Source organism: Telmatherina bonti, assembly GCF_933228915.1.
Source record: "Telmatherina bonti genome assembly, chromosome: 20".
Classification (NCBI taxonomy): domain Eukaryota; kingdom Metazoa; phylum Chordata; class Actinopteri; order Atheriniformes; family Telmatherinidae; genus Telmatherina; species Telmatherina bonti.
In genome coordinates, this window is record NC_136618.1 from 12,050,894 (window position 1) to 12,071,353 (window position 20,460).

General features: G+C 40.6%; 2 protein-coding genes across 3 annotated transcripts in view; one reads left to right on the forward strand and one right to left on the reverse strand.

The window, feature by feature from the left end:
* bmp6 (bone morphogenetic protein 6) overlaps positions 1 to 9,286 on the forward strand; it is a 61,655-nt gene extending 52,369 nt beyond the window's left edge. Inside the window, exons 5-7 of the mRNA XM_079259846.1 lie at positions 2,727 to 2,803; positions 5,918 to 6,028; positions 8,221 to 9,286. Of these exons, the coding sequence (XP_079115972.1) occupies positions 2,727 to 2,803; positions 5,918 to 6,028; positions 8,221 to 8,370 (338 nt within the window). The 3' untranslated portion in view covers positions 8,371 to 9,286. The remainder of the gene's footprint in view (positions 1 to 2,726; positions 2,804 to 5,917; positions 6,029 to 8,220) is intronic.
* Positions 9,287 to 9,601: 315 nt separating this feature from the next.
* On the reverse strand, positions 9,602 to 19,679 carry txndc5 (thioredoxin domain containing 5). 2 transcript variants are annotated; one of them, XM_079259368.1, is made up of 10 exons: positions 19,458 to 19,679; positions 17,615 to 17,767; positions 16,480 to 16,585; positions 16,304 to 16,400; positions 15,466 to 15,581; positions 15,140 to 15,226; positions 13,453 to 13,611; positions 12,727 to 12,809; positions 12,416 to 12,545; positions 9,602 to 11,194 (listed from the first exon to the last, which is right to left on the reverse strand). In XM_079259368.1, exons 1-10 carry the CDS (start codon positions 19,637 to 19,639, stop codon positions 11,072 to 11,074), a joined length of 1,236 nt encoding a protein of 411 aa, XP_079115494.1. In that variant the 5' UTR covers positions 19,640 to 19,679; the 3' UTR covers positions 9,602 to 11,071. The 2 variants fall into 2 exon arrangements, with proteins under 2 accessions (XP_079115494.1, XP_079115493.1); XM_079259367.1 differs by having other exon boundaries at positions 9,603 to 11,194; positions 12,727 to 12,812.
* Positions 19,680 to 20,460: the final 781 nt, after the last annotated feature.

A 20,460-nucleotide genomic window follows, 5' to 3' on the forward strand; every position in this document is an offset into this window, starting at 1 on the left:
CCAAGTTTTCCAGCCAATCAGCTTCATTCTTCCAGCGGCACTTTTCCTCCATCCTTGGATACTTCCTGTGTATAAACACTGTACGTGCTATTACGGCTCCACACAACACAAAGTCAAGTGGATTTTTCTTATTACATTTAAAGGAAAAAGCTGCATTTTTTAACGCGTGCTAATCCAGTCACTATGCAGTAAATCTGTTAAATCCAAGCGCTTTCTGCAGGACCAACACACGTGACCCTACCCCCGACCTTGTCTGCTCCACACGCTGATGAACATGAGGCTGAATGCTTGTACATTCACAGACTGACTGCACAGACACGTGTACAGTAAACTACGTGTTTCCACATCAGCAGACACCCAACGAACTGCCCTTCCTATTGGAAAGGAAGGAGCCTTAACTGGGGAAACACCAGACTGTATCCGCCAGTCACATTTGGCCCTTTGACCTCAGTGCACCACCGACCGACCGCCGCGCTCTGTCTCACCTTCCTGAATGAATCCATCCAATCTGCTGCCATAAATGCAACAAAAATAAATCGTTCCTTCACTTTTTTTCCCATCATTAAACATAAACACTTTCAGCTCAGGAGGTAAAACATGTGTTTGTCAGGCAGTGTTTCTTCTTGCATCATTTCTTAAATGTGGGACTGATCCAACTTTCTCTCCTCCTTTGTCATTTTTTAAAGAAAATGTTTGAGAGGAGTCCAGCTAAAGCACATGGGTCTGGGCAGTGCGGTCAATTTGTCCGTTAAAATGAAATTCAGTTTGATGACGACATCTTAATGCAACCCGTTCTGGGGAATTTAAATAACAAGTTTTTGCTTTAATGAGCAGCTGAGCCGGTTTGGGGCATTAATCTGTGTGTCTGCGGTGGTGTCATTCTGTGTTTTGTCAAGTCCACTGGTGACAAATGTAGACATACAGATGTAAGGAACTCTAACAGAATCAAAATGTGTTTGCATATACTGTCTGTGTGTCCCTCCACCTCCAGCTGAGTAAACAAGGCTGCTGTCAGTGAGGTGAGTGGTTGGGTGGTGGCTGTGACTGAGTGACAAATCTCAGACGAGGGTCTGACTCACAGCCTCTCTGACGGGCACAGACACAAAACTTCTCTGGAAAACAAACAAACAAAAAAAAAAAACCTGAGATGCCTTTTGGATGCGTGTGCAGCTCAGATAGTTTCATAGTAATTTAGCCTGTTTATTTATGCAAACGCTTCAGGATTTGCCAATTTTAATGAGGTATGCTGCAGGAGGAATGACAAAAAACAGACATAGAAAAAAATAAACAAGATTTCCTCCTGAAGCATTTCAACGGTGTGGTCATAAACAAGCCAACAATAACCTGTAATTACTAGTTTTTACTTAATTTTTTTTTCATTGTCTGTTTATTTAATTTAGATATTATTTATTTAGCATTTTATTTATCCTTTTGTTTTGTTTTATTTCTTTTGTCGTATTTTTATTTATTTAAATCATTTTGATATTTATAGTTTATTATTATTTATTTATTTTATAACATTTTTATCTTCTTTTAATTTTGTATTGTAAAATTTTATGTTATTTATTTTATATTTTTTATATTTAACATAGATAATAAAAAATAAATTTATTTAGAAAAAATCTAAATAAATGTTATATTTAGATTTATTCTTATTTCATATAATCATTGAAATCATATAATCATTTTCTATAATCTTATTATTAATATAAATTAATTTATTTATTTAATTTACATTTATTTTATTAGATTTTTATAGTTTAAATACATTTAGTATATTTTATTAAATTATTTTACCATTTATTTTACTATCTTATTGTCAATATTTATTTATTATTTAATTAAGTTTAACAACTTACAAGTTAGATGACAGGTTTGAGCACAAGCCTGGTGGATTTCTGAAGATGTGGAGAGACCACCAACAGATAGATGCCTCCTGGACCTGAATCAGGACCTGAACCAGCACCATAAACTGACTTTTCTCCCTCTCATTGTCTCTCTTTGAAGGCTAAGTAATAAAAACAGAATCAAAACAATCAAATCAATGAGGCAACACAGAGTAAATGAGCAAAATAAAAAAAGAAAAGAGGCCTGAAACCTTTGCTGGAAAGTGTGTGTCAGCATCCTGACTTCAGCGCGGTGACCAGTGCCAGCAATGACCTCTTCAACTTCAACCCAAAGCTATACCTGTCTGCAGGGCGGCTGCAGAACGGAGCACAGATCATTACCAACAAACTGCGTAGAAGCAGCAGAGTCCATAAACACCGTCGTCACTGTCTCACCTCTTGTGTTTATGCCAAGCGATCGCTGACGGCTCATGAATTCAGTCAGGCGCGCGTTCAGACGCATCAGCCGGCAGATGAATGAGAAGACCGTACAGCGCTGCAGCCGCTGTAATGAGCAGTTGTGCCTGTGCTCTGGTTTACGCCCTAACATGTCTCTCCACCCAGCGCATTACATGAGGCGTGTTGTGTTTTCCTCCTGCACTCAGGTTCACAAGGCAGCCTTCATTTTCACTGGATTTAATTGTGGGTTTTTACAGCGTCGTTTAGACAAGAAAGCGTTGTATCATCATCACCACAACCACCAGGCAGTCGGATGCACTTCAGACGGCGAGAGACAAGCTCAGTGATGCAGAGAGAAAGATGTTTGACACTAAAACCAGGAATCCTGAAGCAGGTCTACAGTAGATAATCATCGTTATGCAATTTCTTCTTCTGTTTCAGATTATAACAGCAGCGATCAGAAAACGGCCTGCAGAAGACATGAGCTGTACGTCAGCTTCCGAGAGCTGGGCTGGCAGGTATTTCAACACATCTTATCAACACCCTGCTGGTCACTAAAGAACCTATTTAGTTCTCATCAGCGTCTTCTGGTCTATGTGAGGCAGTATTGAATGTGAAACTGTACATGATCAGGTTCATCAAGTCACGGCAAAGTCATCCCAAGTACAATTCACTGTAGTCCAGTTATAACAAATCCTTTACATGAGCTATTAGTCTAATGAATGACAGTTGTAATGTATGTTTTTACAGGGAAAAGAAAGAGAAAAGGGGAGGAAGTAGCTCACTGCATCGCGGGATGTCGATGTACCCCAGCAGTCTAAAGGCCCATTTATGCTGCTCATACGCAGACTGTCCGTCAGTCTTCTGCTTCAAGCATAAATGGGCCTTTAGCCTATAGCAGCCTAACTAAAGGGGTGTCTAAGGAAAATAATAAGTCTTATCTGAAGGTAGAGTGTGTCTGGTACCTGAACCTAAATCAGGAGCTGCCTTCTATCTTACTTTAAGAAGCTGTAGGAACCACAAATACACCTGTAGTCTGTGCTCCGTTGGAAAAATATGGAATTATGGAATCTTAAAAATACAACAGAGTTTTGTCACTAAAAGTTTTACACAAGTGTTATTTATTTTTTATTTAACAGAGCCAATGAAGAAATGCTTGGGTTCGTCCTACTTCCATCAGTGGTCCTTAAGAGCCTGGATCCTTATCCAGACATGTGCATCACCATGTTGCACATGACTGGATACACATGTCTGGATAAGCTGTTAGTCAATGGTGTATGCCAGATTGAAAATGACATAAAGACAAGGGAATTATCAGCAGAGCTTTGAGACATGTCTGTGTAAAGGTGCAGATCTGTGGAGGAATAAAAGAAACACAATATTGTTGTTAAACTAAAATGGAAAATGTTAGGAACCACGCACAAACGCTATAGGTAATAAGAAAACGTAATAATCCAGGACAGACGGCTTTGGTCAGACAGGTAGCCATTAAACCTATTATCTATTCTATTCTATTCTATTCTATTCTATTCTATTCTATTCTATTCTACAGTCATTTAGCAGACGCTTTCATCCAAAGCTACTTACATATGAGTGAGAACAACACAAGCATGAAATCAAACAGTAGAGGACATCGTAGGAAGGTGCTAGTGGACTGTCCAGTTGCATGCAGATCCTTGCATCCTTGATTATCATCACAACCAAGATGCCGAGTTCAGAACCTTCCAGAAGTTCAAACATCTGTCCATCAGAGAGATCTTATCACTAACTAAAGCTTTCATGACAGTCAGCTGGGACTTCAGGCCCTCACACACCTACTCTGAATATTTCCTCCTAATAATTCACTTCAGCAATATTTTGTTATTGATTCAAAGTCAAATTAACCCATAAAGACCCGACCCGTGAAATAATTCTCAGATAAGTCCAGTTTTTTTAACATGAGGTCTTTATTATCCCCTTTAACAAAATGTGAAATAAAAAAAATGTACCAACATTTATTTTAAGGAAATTTAAAATTTATTACCATGTGATGTGAGAAATTTTTATGGTTTTATCTTTTGCTTTCTGTTGTTCATGAAGGGGCAGAAGACAAAACTCAGATTGTGTTCCACAGGATTTTAAGCAAAGTTTGTACCATAAAGTGATGCAAAATGTCTCAGAAACTGTGTGTGTGTCATGTCATGCTGGGTTCTGATGGGTTAGTGAGAACATTTGGTGACTAAATTCAGAAACTAAACAATTAAAACTCCCCAGGTTCTCCTCTTTTCCACAACAGGATATATCCAGTCAATGCTTCTGTTTTTACACTTCAGCACGATATCATCATGATGTGGACTGCATGTTTGCTTTTGCCACCTTGCCAATTTGTTTTAGAATCTTCGTCATTAATTCGCAATTTTGCATCTTAGTTTGTGTGCATAGACAAAAAATGTCAATATTTTTCAATTTTGTGTTGTTTATATGCGTCGGTACCTTCCAAACTCAAAAATGGTGGTGGCAGCATCATGCTGTGGGGTGGAGAGAAAGATGGATGAAAGTATGTAGACACGTTGGGAGAAAATGTTTGATTTTACAAGAAAACTTCCTTAAGTTCACAGGAATCAATAAAACCTATTAAAAGTCCGACAGTGACCCTGACATCTGAGAGATCTGGGAAGGACTGCAAATTCACACTCCTTGATAAACCGAGTCAAGTTTGAGCGTTTCTGTCTAAAAGAAGAAGAAAAACTCTGAGGGTCTGAGTCGGACGTATTACGTCCATATTTCAGTCTTTTTTATAAAATTACAGAACACTCAAAAGCAGTTTTTGCTTCGTCATTTCCAATTTGTATATAAATCTTCTGGATTAACCATAAAATTCAACATATTTTTACACAAAACAAGATTATAAAGACAAAACAAAAAGTATTTAAATAAGCTTAAAATTACCTTTTTACAACTCGAACTTTATAAAAACACAAGAGTGCGAAGTAACTGGTACCAGCAAGCAAAATATGATGGGCAGGACACGGCTGGTTATGTGTAGCTGAGTGGGAGTAAACCCAGATGTCAGACTGCAGGTGTGGGAGTGTGTTTTTAGATGGAAAAAGTAAGAGGGAGAAACAGAAGAGAAGGTCAGAGTTCCAAACATCTTTCCAAACAAGCTGTTAGCAGATAACACAGCACTGACATCTAGAGGGAGATTTCCAGCAACCTTTCACGTCTACACAACAACAACACACAAACAAACAAAAGCTGCATCAGCATGACTACCTTTTTATTCTGACTTCCCCTCCTGGGCTGGTTTATAAACAGATTTATGTAAATGCACACAGCTAACAGGGAAGGAGATTAATAAATGGAGAAAAACATGTCGCTTGTTGGTCAGAGGGAAGCAGTTGGACACGGGAAGGAAGGATGAGGGAAGTATTGCTCCCTGAGTGATGTCACAGACAGCAGCATGTAGCAGGAAAATGGTCTCTGGAGCTGTCAACCTACAGGTGGTCCACAACGTCAGGCGACACGCTGTGGAACACGAATCCCACTTGTTTATGCCTGATAACCGACTGGGAACCAGTTTGCTGCTCGGTGTTGCACACGGCGGGATACACAGGCAGGAACTGCCTCAAACTGATGTCATGTGTGTCTTTTAGGACTGGATCATTGCACCTGAGGGCTACGCAGCCAACTACTGTGACGGAGAGTGTTCCTTCCCTCTGAACGCCCACATGAACGCCACCAATCACGCCATCGTCCAGACGCTGGTAAGACCAGCTCCATACAGTTTGCCGTACTCAGAGAATGTGTGTTTTCCAGACACACCTGCAGAGGGACAGTAGTTGTGTTTGTATAGGTCATGATGTGGAGGAAGGACTGCTGCTGCAGGGTGGAACAGGGTATAACAAACTGACCAATCGCTGTTTCCTCACTGAATCTGAATCACTTTAAAAATAACTATGATACTGATGTCTTTTTTATTGATGCTTTATGTATAAAGATTGGTAACTTTACACAACCAAACATTTATAAATTACTTTTATTCCATTAGTGTTGTGAAACAGGGAGGTCAGCCGAGTTTATTGTAAACCAGAGTATGAGTGGTAAACCTGTTGTTGACGAGTGGAAAATACCTCACGTTTGCGTTTGCTTTGACTGTTACAGTCATGAATTGGGTCTAGTTTACTTCAAGGATCTTTGTGAAGTCAAAGCAAAAGAAGGAGTCAAAAAAAAATCTAGAAAAAATTCATCAGGAAAAGTGGCTTGCAAACTTTAAGATTAAATGTAGTTTCAGGGGTTTTAAAGATCAGTAACTGAAAAGAAAAATAAAATAATAATAAAAAAAAAATCAGTAACTACAAATGAATAGATAAATAAATAAAAATTAAAAAAATTAAAATGAAAAATAAATAAATAAAAGAAAAAGATCAGATAACTGCACAGATGACATCTAGTGACTCAAGTGATTTAACTTCTTATGAGGACTAGTAAACGTAGAAATTGCTTGTATTCACATGACGTCACATCCACCTGATAAGTTCTGCATCTATGAAGTTGTGGTCAGACCAGCTCTTTGCAAATCAGCCCATTTCACTGATTGCTGGAAAATGTCTTACATTTGTCTTGTTTTGGGGTTTTAATCGTTAAAATGATAAAATGTATCCAGATTACTGAACGGTTCCTTTTTAAGCGAGCTGAGGATTTTATAACAAAACTTATTGAGCTTATTTTAAGCTGAACTAAAGTTTTAGTTCGTTTCAAGACGTTCTTTACAATCTTCATTATAAACATTAGAGTTGTGACGATACGCTTTTGTCCCGATTCGATTCAATTACGATATTTTGGATGACGATTTGATATAAATTGCGATTCTCCCAATTCTTCCATTCTGCTGAATTTTGTAGATTAAAAACAAAATGTACAAAGCTTTTTTTTTTTTTTTTTGGCTGGTCATTTTTCCTGATTTCAATTAGGAAAAAACAACCCAGTCGCCAGACCATCTTTCTGCTGCTATAACGCCCAAGAAGACAAGTAAAAAGATCAATAAAAACAATAAAAATGACAAAAATGTTATGATGCAGTATTTTTATTTAATTCTTAAAAAATTATTTTTTTTAACAAAAAATATTGAAACAAAAATTCCTGATATTCAATTTTTTCGATTTGATTTTCCCACCCCTAATAGACACAGTGTAAACTGGCATCCTATGAAGAGAGAAATATCCAGTTTGAGCTTGTTTCCATCGAGTAAAGATGCTTTAAAATCAGGATTTGCCATGAAGGCTCTTCCTCTCAGCTGCTTTCATCCATCCTCACAGATGTTTAATCTTCACCTTGTACAAGCTCGTTTGATGCACCAGTTAGTTCCACACATCGGGGATGTGAGCTTACTGGTATCTCTCCAGTTAAAAATGGAAGTCTTTCTTATTGTATCAGGATCTGCTCCATCTCATCCCACGTTCTTTTTGTTGGAGCAACTTGCATACAAACTGCGATGTTTTGCATCTTCTTTGCACAACATCAGACACCTTGGTTTGTTTGACCACTTTATTTACCAGAGTACATGAGAATCACAGTTTGATACAAGGATAGTTACAAAATGTCCATCTTAAATGAGCCGGGATGAAACTACACCAAACTTAGGGCAGGGGTGGGCAACTCCGGTCCTCCAGTGCAAGTGTTCAGAGTTTCCCTGCTGCAACACACTTGCAGGACTGCAGCCCTCAAGGACCGGAGTTGCTCACCCCTGACTTAGGGCATTGATTTTAAATATGTATTTCTGAAATTGCTGGTGAGGCATGATGGGAAATGTAGGCTCTAGAATTTTGCAGCCTTACAACCAAGGAAATAAATAATCTAGCTGTTAGCTGCTGTTGTATCCAGTCAACTTTAACGACTTGTATAAGTTTAACTGAGTGGAAACAATGTCATGTCTGAAAGTATGTTGCCGCCATTTCAGGTGCACCTGATGAACCCTGAGAATGTACCGAAGCCATGCTGTGCCCCCACCAAACTCCACGCCATCTCAGTGCTCTACTTCGACGACAATTCCAACGTCATACTGAAGAAGTACAAAAACATGGTGGTGCGCGCCTGCGGCTGCCACTGACATCGCCGAGGACTGGTCCCACCTCATCGAAAGATGGACAAAGTTGACCTCCGGTGTTCCTCAGCCTGAAAGATTATCAGTGGGTTCTGTCTCAGTAATCAACATCCAAACCTTAACAAGGCAACGAAGAGGACCAATGATCTGCAGTGTTGATGCAGTGTTGAACCAGCTTTTCTGTCTGACTGGAGCCGCTTCTTCATGGGTCTGAGTGTAAATGCCTTATAAACCCCTCACCGAAGGAGGTGGGGGCGAAACCAAACTGTTGTGGGACCAGTGAGAACGCTGCTTTCTTTTCCACCAACAAAAACACGGCATCAGTTGGACGATTCAGTTCGCTGATGTACAACCTGACTCCTTCGCCAGCTCAGATGACAGAAAATGTGTGTAAATGCTTCGAAGCAAACAGGAATACACAAATCCAGTTTTCTTCTTTTTTTGTTTTTTCAGTGCAAATATTAACTCAATCATCTTACATTGGAGTCAGAACATCCAGATTTCCTTCCTCTTTCCTAGTTTTTTTTCCCTCTCCAGCCATATTTGCTTTCTCTAAATATAATATGGACTGAACCAGCGACCGCAGGCTATTTTAGCAGCGGACTGCTCCGAATAATCCCCTCTGTGTCAATATTTGCCGGGCTCAGGCTGCGCTGCGATTCACCAGGCTGGTTCAACATGATGCATGTTGTGGCTAAACTCGTGTTTTTCTTCAAAGAACTGAAGAATACATCCCTATCCCTCCAACATACCACAAATGTCCATTTCCATGTTTCTGCACTCGCAAAGCTAACAAACTTGTCCAGCTCTGACAGCTCATCAAGATTGTGGAAAATTATTTGGCGAGTCGAAAAAAAACAAGCAGCTGGACAGTTTCTGTCACCTTCTCTTAAAAAAAAAAAAAAAAAAAAAAGAACCTCTTTGCTTTTTATTCCAAACTCAGAAGATGAAATTATATCGCTGCATGTAACTGTGAGCCTCCGATGACATGGAATCTTTTAGAGAACATATCCGAACGAAAAAACTAATATGATTAAAATACCTTACGTGCCTAACCAATCCTAAAATACAGAACATACCTCTGGTAAGCTGCTGTTTACATTTGTGATCATGTTTAGACTGTTTTTTTTTTTTTTCTTGTAAATACTTGTACATTCTCAGCTTATTTATTGCACCTTTTATTAAGAAAACAAAAATCCACATTAACTGGCAAAATAAAAACCCAAACTTATTTTTGAAAAGTTTATTAGGAAATCTCATGTTACAACTTGCCATTATTCACTTTTTTGTACAAAATGTGTGGGTAAGTGCACAACCCACAAGCCAGGAAACAAGAAGAAATCCATCACTGGAGTTCCTTAGACCATGTGCTATCCATAAAAACCTTGACTGACTAAAGAAAAAAGAAAAAAAAAGGAAAAAAAACTGTTGTGTCTTTGACTGTTTGTGTACCTGGGATGGACAATAAATGGTGGCCCGCATCACGCGGCACACATTTTTCACATGACCTGGGTCAAAGAGCATCCGCGCAGGTGGATGCAGTTTACTACACTCTGCTTTATCACACTGACAGAAAAGTAGTACGGCTGTGGCAGACGACACTTTCTTAGCTGATTTATTTCTGAAAAAAATCAAACAGAGTTAGTTTGATTAGTTTTTTTCCAGTAGAGCTTCACCAGTCTGGAGGTCTCGCTGCCACATTAAATCATCCCGAGTCCAGGAAACTCCAATGATACGGAGCCACAGATGCACCTGATTCACAGGCAAACACATGATGGCAGCTAGTCCATGTGACGCAGAGCGGCTGCTTGTTTACAGCTTTAACACTGCTTCTGCAGGCCCGATGGAGATGGTAAAAAAGTTTTATAGTAAGCAGGATCAGTTTGAGACACATTTCAAAAAGTAACTTAATCAGAAGTGTTTATTTTCACCAGATGGTCCAGGCCTGAGGCAGAGTCACAGAGAAGGATGGCGGGTGGAGCGCACAGAAGCCGATAATTACTCAGGTTTTTACCAGTTTGCATCACTTTTAAACAAGTGATGAGTCTGGCTGGAATCTGTCCAGAAGTCATAACCAGGATGGTGCGACGAGGATGCCCCCATCGCCACGTCAACGCCGAGTCGGTGCTTCCCTGAGAGTTAAATCATCAGCGGCGTGGACAGAAACTACTCTCAGCTTAACACTTACAACAGTACCGTGACGTTAACAATCAAACTGATTAGTTATATATTTAGCTTTGAGCAAAAGTAAAATGGCTACAGATTGTTGTATTTTTCTTAAAACAGGGAAAAACCAGAGTTCCACCTTTTAACACACATTAGTATCCAAAAAGTTTTTGGTTGTAACCAACTGAGAAGTGCTTGCAGTGGTCGTCGGGCTCGTTTAAAGGCCCACCTGAGGCCCAGAAAATTCAAGCTGGGCGACAGCGAAGAGAAATACATTCACATCCCAAACACCACTCAATTATTCTGTCATTAAAACAAACAAACAAAACACAGGAGGTGTGACCAAATACATCAGTCCATCATTGTCTGACTCCTTCCGGAGGAGAACCGGAGTGGAGAGAGAAAGAGAAAGCGAGAAAGAGAGAGACAGAGAGAGAGAGATCCGCCTGCTGCAGGACGAAGAGCTGGCGTCCTGCTGGCCAGATGTGCAGAGTGGGGGATAACCGTGGTGCAGAAGAGTTAGCGCCGACTGATCCCGTTTCTACAACTCGTCTCTCGCCTGCCTCATCACGAAGCTGTGCAAGCTCTCCAAGTCCCGCCCACCGTGATGCTCGTCGCCCTGCTCGCCTCCTCTGAAGATGATCAAGGTGGGGTACCCTCGCACCTGAGAAAACAGGAAACCAGCAGGGACTTCCATTATCGCTAACAAACCAACTGGAAAAAACATTTTCAGACATGATTACAATAAATCTAATGATGCAGGACAACATGGCTGCTGGTTCGCTGTGTTTGAAGCCATCTGGATGAGCAGCTTGTGTTAGATCCACTTAGTCAAGCTTGTTCACACCAGTAGCTTAACAGCCAATCGCATGACAGCAACTAAATGCATGTAGACATGGTGAAGATGACTTCATGAGTTCAAACTGAGCCTCAGAACGAGGAAGAAAGAAGATTTAAGTGACTGAACGTTGCACGGCTGTTTCAGAAACAGCTGATCTGCTGCAACATTCAGACGGTACTGTCAGAGTTTAGCCATAAAAACATGAAAGCATGGATCCATCCTGGCTTCTATCAACAGTCCAGGCTGCTGGTGGTCTAATGGGGAGAAGGCTGTTTTCTCGGGCACTTTCCAGCCTCTTCGCACCAACTGAGCAGTGGTTTTAACACCACAGCCTACCTGAGTCCTGCATCCATCCCTTTTTAACCACAGTGTTCGATGTTCCGACATCTGCTCCCTGCAGGATGATGCACCAGGTCACAAAACTCTCAAATCATCTCCAACATGACAAGGAGTTCACTGGTCTCCAACGGCCACCCAGTCACCAGCTGCCAGTCCAACTGGGATGTGGTGGAATGGGAGATTCTCATCATGGATGTGCAGAAACTGTGCGATGCCACTATGTGGCTCTGGAGGGAGAGAAGTCGGCTTGCAGCTGGAAAGTTGGGCGATCGATTCCAGGCTTCCACTGATTATGTGCAGAAGTGTGTTTGGGCAGGACACTGAACCCTAAGTTGCCCCCCCCCCCCCTCACTCATTTGAGCAGCCGGCGTCTAAAGTGACGGCAAGCCGTTCTTCTTTTAGTCTCAGTGTTTGAGTCAACTTTAAGGCATTTTTTGGTGACAATTTCTGACTGGAGTACCGGAGACGCCTTCCAGTGAAGCATCGTGCAGTGGGAGCTAAACGTCTGTGAGCGTCAGCGCTCCTGGAATCTGCTTCAGGCTTTCAGTCCGACTGAAATGCGTGTTGTTAAATTACTTTATGGCTGCGACATAAATCCTCATCTTTGTTTTATTATACGCATGATAACATGCTTCAGTCAGCGAGTCAGAGGGCAAAAGGTTCAGTTTTATGGCCATACGGTGGATGATATGCAGAGACACTTACGGAGTACTTGTTGCAGAGCGTGCGCTCCACGGTGCAGTCCACTTTGGCGATCTTGACGTCAGTGAGGCCGGGAAACTCCTTCATGGAAAGATCCTCCCATGTTGGAGCGAGATTCTTGCAGTGGCCGCACCTACGCAGCGCGAACACAAAAAAAGTTACACGGCTTTGACTGATTGTTCAGAAAAAACACACATCACAGAGATGTTTATTATTTAATACCAGAAAACCATTAAGGAGCTGTTGTAAATGCTGAAAAATAAATTTAAAGAAAATTTATCTGAGATCATGACAGGATCATTTGAAGAGCTTACCATGGAGCGTAGAACTTGATGAAGGTGAAACCCGTAGCGACCGTCTCATCAAAGTTGCTCTCGGTGAGGACCACCACATTGGACTGCTGATGGAAAGGGGGAGAGGAACGCTGACTTTAAACAGCACGGATCCACGTTAGCCTGATCGGGAGCACTGCTGCAGCTGAGAGTCTATGAGTCGTGTGCATGATTTAGCATTAGAGGCGAGACCATATCAGGGGAGCTGCAAAAGAACGCCAGCCAGGATCAACAAATCAGGAAAAAGGTAGGTATTTGCAGGGTATTGCAGTCAGTTGTGCAAACATGCACATGTGAAATTCTGGCATCCATCAGCAGGAAATGGCTCACCTCACCGAAAACAGTGGTTAAGCGGGTATCAAGTTCTGCGATCTAGTGTATATGCAGGTGGTCCATTCCAAAGAAACATGCCTGATTGTAGCTGGAACATAAGATCAGCCTCCCTTTTCACAGCTGCTCGTGCTGATTTCCACCCAAGGTGCTCATAAGAACAATGGATGAGCCTGAAAGCTTTGATTGTGGAGTTAAAAGCCTGCTGAGCAGGGAGGGAGACTCTGTAAATAACCTGATGGATAACATGATCATATTTGTGTGCAGCTCCCATAATGAACAAATAACACTGGAGATGTAAGCTAGCAGCCCAAACGAGCTGCATTAATGCACCAGTAAAAGACAGTAAACTGTGCGTGTGTGCGTGTGTGCACATACCTTTGCTTCCTCTTTGGCTGGCTCATCAGTAGGGATCTCGTTTGCTTTCTGCTCCTCTTCTGGCTCCTCCACATTCTCCTCTGTGAGTGCCGCCTTCAGCTGGCTGTCCACAAAGTCTTTAAAAGAGTCCAGATCTCGCTTCCCTTTGTACTGTTCCTTCTACAAAACACCAACATCACATATAAAAAGTTAGTAACTCTGTTTCAATCATCACATAAAGTTGTTTAAATGCATTTTTTATACAGTGCAGATGTCAACACAAGTCAAGTCAGGTTCACTTTCCTCTAGAAAAGGTTGAAAAAAACAAAACAAAACAAACAGTCTGACGTTATTTAGCCATTTTAGGTGCACAGTTTCAACCCCATGCGAACTTAGACATGTGCACACACGGGTGAGCACACTCCCACCTGTAAACGGAGACGGTATGTTGGAAAACATGACAACCACCGAAAGATCTGACAAAAATAATCGTTTTTTGAAGCTGAGACGATGGAGATGCTTGTGCTACAGCGAGGACTTCCCGCCCATCGCTGGAACGTGCACAAACAAGCTGGATCAGACCGTCATTGTGGCCACTTCTGAGCCGCATCATAGCCTGCAATGAATTCTCAGTAGGTTCTATTAATGACAATTCATTATCTAAGATCTGGACTTGACGTATATTTAGCGTCTCCGTGTGCTTATTCATCTCAACAGGACTGTTGCAGCTAACTGTCCAAAGCTACCATCTTATCCAGCCGCGGCAGGCTAACCACAGGAGATACTGATGAGGCGCACTAAGTTGCATCTTCTCCATCTTATGTTTGTTTATTTTCATTGTTACAGCGAAATAAATCAGCTAACAACAAACTAACATCATGCAGGGTAGTAGACACATAAGTTACCTAGTTTGCAGTCAACAAAAGGTTTACTCCCGAGCTCACCCCACCTCTACATCCTCCAAGACAAGTGATGCGCTCAGCTGAGTGCAAGTATTTGTAACTTCAGCATACACACACACACACACAAAGTTATACATCCTCCACCCAAAGTGCCAGTCAACTGTACACCTCAGTGTATTCCCAAACATCAATAACTTACATTATGGCTCCTACCAGGACATTTCAGCAGTTAAATCGTTGCTTCTGCTGCTTTACGCCGCAGCATTTCAGTCAAATTGTGGAAAAAATGAGTCTGATGACGTTTGACTTCACAGATGAGTAAAATCTTAAATTATGCTGTCATTATCTCACTGAAGGGTCTGAATAAGTGCCAAATGTAGCGACAGAGTTGCTAACGTGACAAACAGCAAAGACTATTACAGCAAAATGAATTTAATAAGAATATATTTTTGACCATATTACTGTGTAGGATCATTTAAAGCTAAAACCAACACTGCACAGGCTGAGCCGCAGTAATATGACGCCATTGTGCCAGAAATGTGTGATCAAGCGATAACATTTTACATTTTCTACTGGTGTAAAAAAAAAAATAAAATAAAAATTGTCAAAATCTCCTCTTTACTGATCGTAAGTAACACAGAGGAAACTCCAAGACAGACCAAGCAGGGGATTCTCCTTTACAGTATCAGCTATACTATTACTGCGATGCAGGTAGAATGCACAGTTACTAAGTTATTATACTATATAATTACTGAATTAAAAAGAGCTGCTGGGATGAGCTTTTAGGAAAACCACAGTCTTCTTACTTTCTGTCCGTTAGAGAAGAAGAGCAGCGTTGGATATCCTCTCACGCCGTTCTCAGAGCACACCTCATAATGTTGCGTGCAGTCCACCTGAGTTATAAAGAAATAAACATTTTATTCAACAGCGATGACAAAGCAAACACAGACCCTGTGAGGTGTTAAACCCACTATGCAAACATGCAGCTTCTCATATGATCAACATCCTGTTCCATCAGGTAGGCAGCAGGATGATCAAACTAAAGAGAACAAACTCAGCTCCGTTTATGAAATTTAACAACGTTTCATTATCTGTTCTGAACAACACAGACAGAATAAGCCTGATGACCCACCTTTCCTATTTTTACATCGTCCGAGTGCTCAAAGGTGGTGGCCAGCTGCTCCCAGGTTGGTGCCATGGCTTTGCAGTGGCCACACCATGGTGCAAAGAACTTAACGAAATGGGCACCTGAATAAAAGCAGACCAAATCCAGGTCATGAAACAGGTGACAAAATGATAAAACACCCCATTTCTGTTGGAGTTTTTGATTTGATTAATGAAGAAATTCTGACTCCACTATGAACTCAACCCAGCCTGCTGTAAATGTAAATATACACGCCGTTCGGGTTATGTGCAACTAATTACACTACATTTATTGCAGCACTGTTTCCAAGATGTGAAGGCGGGACCTATAAACACTTTTTAAGATGTTTATGTCATATCCTGCCCCCCCCCCCCCCCTTTTTTTTTTTTTTTTTTTTTTACATATCCAAACAAGAACTCATTTATTTTACTTCAAAACCAAAACATTCAACTCCAGCAAAGCTTAAGAGCCGTAATTTCTCCGAGACAGTTATCCTAAGCGCTGTTTATTTTCCTGACAATCCAGAAACTTGATGTGACAGGACAGGGAGGGTTTCGCTGTCGCTTCGTGTTGACCGACCCTGTGGATCGTGGCGCAGGTACTGTGATGAAATGTCACTTATGTAAATCGAGGCAATGAGGTGTTTCCATTCTCTAATGGGGGATGCAGAAACGCCGCGTAGCGTGGCTGAAAACTGAAAGCGCATTCAAAAACGGGAACAAAACAGAAACTGGCCATCTGTTAAGGCAGGAAGCAGCTGCATAAACACACAAGATGGGGTTAACTATTACAACTACCTTTTGATGAAGCATTTAAACATCTTTACCTTTGGATATATGGTCCTTAAAGTTGAGGGCAGTGAGCTCATACATGCCCTGTTTAGGCTCTGGAGCTTTAGGAGGCTCCAGCTCGCTCTCTGGTTCCTGGAAGGTGCAGACAGCAACAAGCATGAGCAGCGGTTTTAAATCAGAAAAGACTGATAAATGAATGAGCAGCACTCACAGAGGGCTCATCCTGGAGGGTTTTTAGCATCCACGTCTCAAGAGACTGCAGATCTCTAGGACCTTGGTACTTTACTGCTTCCTGATCTGGCTTAAACAACTTCAGCCTAAACAGAAACAGTACGAGGATTAGTAACGCAGAATCAATGAAGTAAAACATCTTTGCATCCTCAAAGATCCTGTAATATTTAGTTATAAAAATGGACGATCTGTAAATAATTATTCAGTGACTGCTGCGTCTGCAGGTGAGACGTCAGCAACATCCAAAGTAAAGAGAGAGAAAACAGGGAATTCTGGGAGAATATTTAACCGAGTCCAGGTTAACGTGTCGCATCTGTCAATCAATGATGAAAACAACCATTTATTGAGTTCATTTTTAGAAGACTTAACTTACAATTGTATCTATTTAAGCTGTTAAACTAAAGAGAGTTATAGCTAAGTGATGGGATGACATGCACAGCTTTCAATTTAAATTGAAAAATGATTTGCATCATTCATTATCTGTATCCATGCAGATATTTTAGGAAGGAATGAACAAAGTTCACCAACTACACTCAATCTGTTTGTAATACAGCTTATTTTAAATACAATGCTGCTCCACTGACATCCTTTACAAACCTGCTGGCTTAGCGTTAGCAGCGACTTCCAACCCTCCTGCTAACCACGTCAGAACATTTAGCCCAGTTCTTGCAGTAAAGTGTTTTTTTTGTTTTTTTTTTAATCATACAGTCATTTTTACCAGGGTGTTGGAGCGTTTTGGAAGGTTAAATGGGGGCAACTCCTTGACCTGGAAAGGGAAAACCGCATGCTAAAGCCAAGTTGTGGAACTGTGACTGCATTGTCTTCATTTTTCTGCCTCCTACTTTAATAATCATACGTACAAATTTAGAATTACAGCTTTGAACCCCTGAAGGCATCCGTAAGCGACAATGACTACTCAACTTCCCACCATGTAGATCCAAAACCAGCCTGACTGTATGACTGAGTGGGACGCACACCTTTTTGTGGAGTTTTTACTGTGAAAGATTTTCCCTCTATAATAGACATGAATAGTGTTGGACCTAAATCCTGATGATCGTTCTTCACATGTTAATGAAATGAGGAGGTTTGAGAGTTGACGTTACCATGATACTTACGTAGGATATCCTCTAACACCATGGACATTGGAGCAGAACTTGGTGTCCTGAACACAGTCTACTTTGACCACATATGCAGGTGGGTCATTCATGCTGTTGTATTTGTCTGCTAGTTCGTTCCATGTAGGCTGCAATCTCTGGCAATGGCCGCACCTGAACACAACAGTGGTGAAAATGCTTTATGGACACCGTGAGTTCACTGTAAACTCAGTTAAATGTGATCAGTCACTTGAACACAACATCTATGAATCCAGACCCTTTGAAAAACTTTATATCTTGACACACATATTGGTGTTTTCAGCCAGGGGGGGGAAAGAATATGAGTTAAAGATGTGACGACGTTATCAGATGGTGGTACTTTTGGAAATGGTGCAAAACAGAGACATCTGATATTGCATGTTTCTACTTGTCTCTTTAAATTGAAGCCAAAGATTAATGGAATTTTAACATTTTTTTGTTGTCTATTTAGCATTTTGCTATTTAAATAGATCAGATTGTGAACACGCAAAATCCAACTAATCTGTACTGAAAATGGTCAAAAGGTGAGAAAGAAAAAAAAAAGATTATTTTTGTGGCGCTATTCATTTTAACACTGCATCTCTTTAGTTGCTGGAAACTAGATATAATATTAATTTATTCTTTTATTCTGTTAATTTAGTCTCAATCTATCTAATCTTCATGCATGTGCAGTACCAGTCAAAGGTTTGGACACACATTCTCATTAAATCCACTGGGAAAGTGTGTCCAAGCTTTTGACTGGTAGTGTAAATTAGATTTTACCTACTTCCTAAGCCAAACGATTGCAATTTTATTTGCAAAAATTGCCAGATAATTCCTAGAGGCCACATTTGCCAGCAAACTGGGGGGATTCCAAAGTGTCCCCATCCCAGTCGAGAGTTATAATCCCTCAATGTGTCCTGGGTCCTCCTCCCTGAGAGGAAGGTCTGGGTTTCCCTACTCAGCATTTATCTCTGCAACCCAACTCTGGATAAGCAGAAGAAAATAAATGTATAATAAATGGATGGCCATATCCACATACGATGGCCACATAATTTGTATTTAGCAACTGATGATATTGTAAATTAATCTGACCAAAAGGTTTTTTTGTCAATGACCAGGACAAAAAAATACTGATAAGAATCTGATACTTGAGCTTGATAGTTCACAGGCTGTTTTGGATAAATGAAACTCTGCATAAAGATCTGATTACACTGTCAATGACAACAACACCTTGCAGGAATGGCATTACATAAGGTGTTCACCGATGACACTTTAACACAAGACTTTTACTCAAAATATTACATTATCATCAACTCTTTTTCATGTTGCATTGCACTGCAGTTATGAAGCACCTCTGGAGGTCCACGAACCCCAGTTTTGAAACCGCTGACATAACATCGGTCAGTGTGTGCCACGTAAGCGCTACTTCCCAGGGATAACTTTAAATTTTCTGGGCTTTAAAACAATGTCATTACATGTTAAGATTGCAATTTTGAACTATCTCACATCACCTGACACGTCTTAAATAACTACCAAACCTAAAAAGTCTGTTTGTACGATCCATTTAGGGCCTACGTTAAAAGAGCTTTTACAATCCGTTAAGCTGCTATGTCGCTAGGCTAGTTAGCAGCTAAGCTAACCGTGCCGGTTTTTTTAAATGGAATGAGCTAACCGGCTAGTCTGCTACCTAGCTTACTTGCTAGTTTGCCGGTCAAATCTAATCAGCCTGTAACAATAAGTATTTTTACATCTTCCAGCGACAATAAATGTTATTAAAGTCCAATGTTATTGTCAGACACTTTGTTTAACTTTATTCTTGCACAACTTGCTTACTGTTACTTACCATGGGGCATAAAACATGACAAAGTGGGGTGCAGTTGGTACCGCTTCGTTGAACATCTCCACCGTGTACGTGTGTTTGGCATGCTCATCTTCTTCATCAACGTCGCAAAACACACCAGCAAACAGTAACGATAAGCACAGAAAATAAAACATAAAAGGTATATAATTCAGTGCAGAAGCCATGGTGAATCTCGGTAGGTGAGTAGAGTCCCTGCTGGTGTGAAAGGACTGACTTTGAAGGAGCACGCCCCCTCTGCAGCCTCACTTTATCCAGCACACTCTGGATGGGACGCGGGTTGATGGAGATCATTGAATTTGCATAGGAACACGCGGTCATATGATATGTAGATCAGTGACAACCGAGAAACGCTTTGCAGCTGTTTTTACACGACAGAATTACCGCTATGAATGCTGACATATGTTCCTGGAGAATATATAGTAATAGTATAGTAGTTGGGAATTTATTTCGCATAGTTTCTGCAGATTTCTACAAATGTTAGAAATGTTAGCTATGGCCAATGCATTTCACGTATTAAAGAATGTTAATGAATGTAAAACCAAATAAATAAAAATAAAACATATCGTCCAGTCTTTCTTGATTTGAATTCAAACTGCTTTATTTTTCTTTCTTTTTTTATGTGCCCATTTGTTTTGAATTAGTGTGTTTTGGCAATTGGCCATTAAGTTGTGTTAATTATTTATCTAAAATATCTGGGCAAGTCTTGCTGAATTGAGCAAAGTCCTACTTAAAATAGAAAATGGTGGCATATGTTCCTTTTGACAGAAGCTGAGAGTGGCTATGCTGAGTAATTATTATCATTATCCATAACAGTAGTTGGATCATTTGTCTAATTTTCTTGATGAAACTTCCTGTTTTTTCTCACAGGTTTTCCATGTTGAGTCAGGTGTGTTGGAATTTGATTTCAATCAATCAATAAAAACTTTATTTGTAGAGCACTTTCACATACCTCAAAGTAACCAAAGTGCTGTGCAGGTAAAATGAA

Bases quoted from the DNA above. Each gene is read 5' to 3' on its own strand.
- txndc5 (XM_079259367.1), bottom strand. From the start codon at position 19,639: ATGGCTTCTGCACTGAATTATATACCTTTTATGTTTTATTTTCTGTGC. The intron at 17,768-19,457 runs GTAAGTAACAGT...TGTTGTGTTCAG, and splicing joins GTCATGTTTTATGCCCCATG to GTGCGGCCATTGCCAGAGAT. The intron at 12,546-12,726 runs GTAAGCTCTTCA...CGCGCTGCGTAG, and splicing joins ATCAAGTTCTACGCTCCATG to GTGCGGCCACTGCAAGAATC.